The sequence below is a fragment of the Vigna unguiculata genome, chromosome 2, assembly GCF_004118075.2.
Source record: "Vigna unguiculata cultivar IT97K-499-35 chromosome 2, ASM411807v1, whole genome shotgun sequence".
NCBI classification, from domain to species: Eukaryota; Viridiplantae; Streptophyta; class Magnoliopsida; order Fabales; family Fabaceae; genus Vigna; species Vigna unguiculata.
In genome coordinates, this window is record NC_040280.1 from 1,230,989 (window position 1) to 1,235,694 (window position 4,706).

General features: G+C 34.4%; 1 protein-coding gene across 1 annotated transcript; it reads left to right on the forward strand.

Moving 5' to 3' along the window:
• Nucleotides 1-1,134: 1,134 nt before the first annotated feature.
• On the forward strand, nucleotides 1,135-3,626 carry LOC114173591. Its single transcript, XM_028058078.1, has 3 exons — nucleotides 1,135-1,308; nucleotides 2,649-3,190; nucleotides 3,392-3,626. Exons 1-3 carry the CDS (start codon nucleotides 1,135-1,137, stop codon nucleotides 3,624-3,626), a joined length of 951 nt encoding a protein of 316 aa, XP_027913879.1.
• Nucleotides 3,627-4,706: the final 1,080 nt, after the last annotated feature.

Below are 4,706 nucleotides of genomic sequence, written 5' to 3' on the forward strand. Positions count from 1 at the left end.
ATGATATTTTGATGAATTGAGGAGTCTGATTACATGAGCTGCGATTTAATCCCCATAATGTGCTGCTATCATAACCAATTCCTTCCTTATATTGTTCATTACAATTAAGGCTGAGATTGCATTGATATTGTAACGTGTGAGTATAAATATGCACTCTGTCATGACCAAAAAAAATTCTCTACACTTCTCTAATTCTTTCCCATCATCACTCCCACATACACACCTCCTTTTTTATCTCTCTTTCAAAAAAAAAAACATATTGGAGGAGGTAGGAAAAATAAGAAGATAGTTATAATGTAGGGAACAAAAGAAGGAGATTGATATAGAAGAGAAGGAACTAGAAAGTTTAACAGGTATGTCAGTGCCAATTTTTTCATTTATTCATTCCCAAATTTTAACTATATTTTGTTTTAATATTATATGTTTTTCTTCACCTACTTTTGAGCTTCTTTTATTTTATCTTATTCTAAAAATCATAACAAAAAACAATTTTCCTCATTTCTTTAGTGTTTGTTTAACACCAATTTTCAAACTTCTTTTTTTCTTTAGAAAATATAATATATATATATATATATATAATAAAAAAATGTTTTCTTTGTTTAATTTTTAGTGTCTGTCTGACCGCTCACATCACATTACACCTATTTTCAAATAATTCAAATTTCCAAAAACAAACATAAAAAAAAGTTTTCAAAATTATAGAAAAATCAAATCAAAAAGTTTCTCAAATATTTTTTCATAAAGAACTATGTAACCCTGATTCTCCATTCACATGAAGATATGTAGGAGTGACGATTAATCCTCGTTGGGCCCAAAAAACCAAAAAAATTATTTTTGTTTCTTTTGTTAATCCTTTTATTGTTACTTTTGGGGAAAATTAAATATTTTGAAAACCACATATTTTTGCATATTTAATTAAAGGTATCGTCTAAGGACGGACGTTGTGGGGGTGCTAATACCTTCCCCACGCGTAATTGACTTCCGGACCCAAAATCTGGTTTTTTAGCAGACCTTGTCTTATCTTTTTGGGTTTTCGTAGTTTTTCAGAATGAACTATGGTGACGACTCCAAACTCTGTTTTTGCAAATTTAATTTTTGGTTCGCCATCCCGTCGCGATTTCGGTTGCGACACATATGAAGGAAGGGGAGTCACTGAATGAGTATCTTGCTCGAACTCTCATCATCGTTAATAAGATGAAGGCTAGTGGTGATGCGATCAAAGATGGTCTCGTTGTTGAAAAGATTTTGAGATCAATGACCAAAGAGTTTAATTATGTTGTTTGTAGCATTGAAGAGTCTAAGAATCGAGTATCATGTCCATTGATGAATTGCAAAGTAGCTTGCTTGTGCATGAACAACGAATGGGCTCCCAGGATGAAGAAGAACATACATTGAAGATTAGTTCCAGAGTTGTTTTTGGTGGACTAGGTAGAGGTCGTGGAAGCTTGGCATAGTGAAGCTTGGCAACAACACAAGCATGGATGTCATTAGAAAGGGCAATATAAGGCTACAGGTGGAGGGAATGGTGTAGAAGATCACTTGAGTTTTTTATGTACCAAACCTGAAGAACAATTTGCTAAATATTAGTAGTTGCAAGAGAAGGGGTTGGCTATTCTATTCCAGAGTGACATATGCAAGGTGTATCATTCAGAGAGAGGATTGATCATGATTACAAAGATGTCAACCAATCGAATGTTCAAACTACATGCGATATCTCAACCTATTGTACCAACTTGTTTCAGCACAACAACATAAGAAGTAACTCAACTATGGCATTATAGACATGGAAATTTAAGCTATAATGGCTTAAAGACACTTCAAGAGAAGAACATGGTAATTGGGCTACCAGAATTGAAGTCTCCTCCAAGGATATGTGATGATTGCATGACGGGAAAACAACATAGAGCCTCATTTCCTAAGAAAACTCATTGGAGAGCCACACAAATCCTTCAGTTGATCCATGTTGATATACGTGGACCACTCACACCTAATTCTAACAGTGGAAAGAGGTACCTAATTACTTTTATTGATGATTTTAGCAGAAAAATTTGGGTTTACTTTCTCGTAGAAAAGGTAGAAGCATTTATTACTTTCAAAAATTTCAAAACTGATGTTGAGAAAGAAACAGATTTAACAATTAAATGTTTGCGCACTGATCGCGGAGGAGAATTTATGTCACAAGAATTTAAAAAAATCTGTGATAATAATGGTATTCGACGATAACTGACAGTTGCCTACTCACCACAACAAAATGGAGTTGCCGAGCGCAAAAATAGGACAATTATGAATATGGTTCGTAGCATGCTCTCTTCAGGGAAAGTTCCTAAAATGTTCTAGCCTGGAGCTATAAATTGGATGGTGCATGCCCTTAATCGGAGTCCAACATTTGCAATCAAAGATCAAACTCCAGAAAAAGTTTGGAGTGGAGATAAACCTTTAGTTGAGTATTTTTGAATTTTTGGTTGCCTTTCTCATGTTCATATATCTGATAAAAAGAGAACTAAGTTAGATGATAAAAGCCTGAAATGTGTATTCTTGGGAGTTAGTGATGAGTCTAAAGCATATAGGCTCTATGATCCAATCTAAAAAAAATTATCATAAGTCGAGATGTTGTGTTTGATGAAAATAGTTATTTGGAATGGGATCAGAAATATGAGAAAGCAATTAGGTGTGACTTAGACTGGAATGTTCATGAAAATGGAACTAAAAATCCTAGTTTGGAAGAAGTGGAAGGAGATCCTGAATTTGATGTTGATGAAAGAGAAGAGTATTCTTTGGACTCTTTGAGTGGATATGCTACTTCAATCTCTAATAAAGTCAGAAACAAGAGACAACGTTGTTGGATGGAAGATTATGTGTCTAGAGAGGGCCTTTTCTTAGAAGAAAATGAGGCTCTATTAGTGATGTCTACAACTGATGATCCAATCCAAAAAGCTATTAAAAGTGAAAAGTGGAGGAAAACAATGGATGTTGAAATGGAAGCGATAAAAAGAAATAACACATGGGAATTGGCTGAATTACCTAAAGGAGCGAAGAAGGTGGGTGTGAAATGGGTCTATAAAACTAAGTTGAATGAAAATGGAGAAGTCGACAAGTATAAGGCAAGGTTGGTTGTAAAGGGTTATGCCCAAGAATATGGAGTGGATTACACTGAAGTTTTTGCCCCTATTGCACGTGTGGAAACAATCAGGTTAGTTGTGGCATTTGCAGCACACCAAGGATGGCCTATCTACCAACTAGATGTTAAGTCTGCCTTTTTGTATGGTGAGTTAAGTTAAACTATTTTTGTAGAACAACCCATTGGTTATATTCAAAAGGCAAATGAGCATATGGTGTATAAATTAAAGAAAGCATTATATGGGCTTAAGCAGACACCACGTGCATGGTACAGTCGAGTGGAGGCTTATTTCATGAAAGAAAGTTTTGAGAAATATAGTGTTGAGCACACTTTGTTTGTTAAAAGACAAGACAATAAAGTAGTGATTGTTAGTCTTTGTGTGGATGATCTTATTGTTTCTGGTAATGATGGGTTAATGATTGTTGATTTCAAAGAATCAATGAAGCGCGAGTTTGCCATGACAGATCTTGGTATTATGTGGTATTTTTTGGGTCTTGAAGTTCTTTAGAAATCTCATGATATTTTTATCAGTCAGCATAAGTATGCATTAGAAGTGTTGAAGAGATTTGGAATGGATAAGAGTAACTTGGTTCACAATGAAGAGATTTGGAATGGATAAGAGTAACTCGGTTCACAATCCTATTGTTCCGGGTTCTGAGCTTGTGAAGGATGAAGAAGGAGTTAAAGTAGATAAGACTCATTATAAACAAGTTTTAGGCAGTCTCATGTATCTTACATCTACACGACCAAATATGATGTTTGTGGTAAGTCTTATTAGTCATTATATAGAAAATCCTATTGAGATGCACTTGCAAGTTGTGAAACAAGCATTGAGGTATTTGAAGGGTACAACTGATTACGGGATATTTTACAAGAAAGGAGGAGATGAAAAACTCATTGCCTACACCGATAGTGATTATGCTGGAGACTTAGATGACAGAAAAAAACACTTCTGGATATGTGTTTCTTATATCTTCAAGAGCAATGTCATGGATTTCTAAGAAGCAACCAGTGGTATGTTTATCTACTACGAAGGCAGAATTTATTGTTACTACACTATGTGCATGACAAGCAATTTGGTTGATAAGGGTTTTGGGAATTTTGGGTCAAAAACAAGAAGAAGTTGTTACTGTATTTTGTGATAGCAGCTCGACAATTAAACTTTCAAGAAACCCAGTTATGCATGGCCGCACTAAACATATAGATGTGTGTTTTCATTTTTTGCGAGAGTTGAGAAAAGATGGCAACATTGAACTTACTCATTGTGTAACATTCCGGTCGGATATTACTAATTTAAATAATAAAATTAAGAAATATGATGAAAACCTTATTATTTATACTTCACTTCTCAAAAACACGTGAAATTTTAAAACATTTATTACATCAGAAGTTATCCAAAAATCCATAATTTATGAAACTCCAATACAATATCCAAATTCCAAATCAGTAAAACATGATTTACAAAATTCATAAAAACAATAATGATAAAACTCCAGTAAAAGTTTTTCTCAACTACCCATCTCTCTGATGTTATGCCTCACCAACACCACCTGCAACATCATCTGCTCTCGTGTAACGCATTACACGA